Source organism: Perkinsus marinus (genome assembly GCF_000006405.1).
Source record: "Perkinsus marinus ATCC 50983 genomic scaffold scf_1104296971956, whole genome shotgun sequence".
Classification (NCBI taxonomy): domain Eukaryota; phylum Perkinsozoa; order Perkinsida; family Perkinsidae; genus Perkinsus; species Perkinsus marinus.
Window position 1 is genome coordinate 1 of NW_003201939.1, and position 1336 is coordinate 1336.

At 43.9% G+C, this 1336-nt stretch overlaps 1 protein-coding gene across 1 annotated transcript; it reads right to left on the reverse strand.

Annotated features, from left to right (window-relative positions):
- Positions 1-267: 267 nt before the first annotated feature.
- Positions 268-1195, reverse strand: Pmar_PMAR000353 (prohibitin, putative; the record flags this gene model as incomplete). Its single annotated transcript, XM_002766749.1, has 6 exons — positions 268-396; positions 460-566; positions 620-737; positions 793-903; positions 955-1088; positions 1132-1195. The coding sequence occupies 6 exons, from the start codon at positions 1193-1195 to the stop codon at positions 268-270; spliced, it is 663 nt and encodes a 220-aa protein (XP_002766795.1).
- Between the last annotated feature and the right edge of the window lie 141 nt (positions 1196-1336).

Consider the following 1336-nt stretch of genomic DNA (forward strand, 5'->3'; position numbering starts at 1 on the left):
TACGATGATGATAACGACAACAACCACTTGAAACTATCAACAGGTCGATGGGATGATGGATGAACCAATACTCTCATATGAGTAAGAGGAAGGTATCAGAAACTGCGCACTAGTGCGGTTGAATACCACTCTCCGGCTAACTTCTGGTAAACTATATGATAAGTTTCTGCATCCTCCTACCACAATCGATTCATGTGTAGCCCATCGACCTTATCGGAAACCTGAAAGTATGTTACGAGCACAGCCTCAAGAAAGCATCTTACCTTTCTACTTCCCACCACCCTGAGCTGCTGATCCAAGGCCTAGAAGGGTATTCTGCTTCTCGGGTAGATACATGACATTGGGGGATTTAGCCAATGTCTCAGCAATCTCTCGTGCTGCATCAATCCTTCTAACCTAATCATATACCAACTAGAGTTGATGATACCCCTCCCTCATCATCATTATGATGATGATTACCTCAATAAGACCAGTACCATGTTCTTTAAGGGCCTTGGATATCATAGTAGCTGCCTGAGCCTCACCCTCAGCTCTAATCACTGTTGCTATCCTCTCTTGTTCGGTCTCTGAGGAGGGAAGGGATGAATGTTGTTGGTGTATGATCATAAGACCTCATTACTAGCAACAACAAACTTCTGCCTCTCAGCTTCCTGCTCGGCAACCTGTTTCTCCTCAATAGCCTTGGCAAACTCTCTACCATAGTTCAAGTGAGTGATGGAGACATCATCCAGAGCAATCTAATGATAACAACCTTGATTATCAACCATGAGCGCCCAGTTGGAGGCTGCTCACATCAAATGCTTGGCATCGATCCACTACAGCATTCCTAATCTCCCGAGATACCTTCTCTCGTTGTGTTAGAAGCTGTTCAGCATTATAACGAGCAACAACTGCCTTCAACACCTGATGATGACCATAACAAGTCCTCCTACACAACTACCTAGTAAGTCCTACCTCATTCCCAACTGAAGGTAAAACTCTCTCAGCGTAATCGGGTCCCAAGGACTTATGTATAGCCGGTAGACGATCAGTAACAGGACGATAAAGTAGACGGACATGAATCGTAGCCATCTGAAGGTCCTTGGTACCTAAGGAGGGATAACCTTACATCACACATAGTAGTCTTCTTACCTGTAGTAGTCTGAATAAGTTTAGTTTTATCTGTATTGAATAGACATGTGGTCGTTGAAACCATGGTATTCTAATATGAGTCCTTCACATATATCTTATCAGATACACACTGAATACCTAATAGATGACCAGGCTGTAGAGGGAGGTGGAGGAGCTTGTTGTTGTTGTTTGATACACTCCACATGACTGCTCTCTGACCACCATC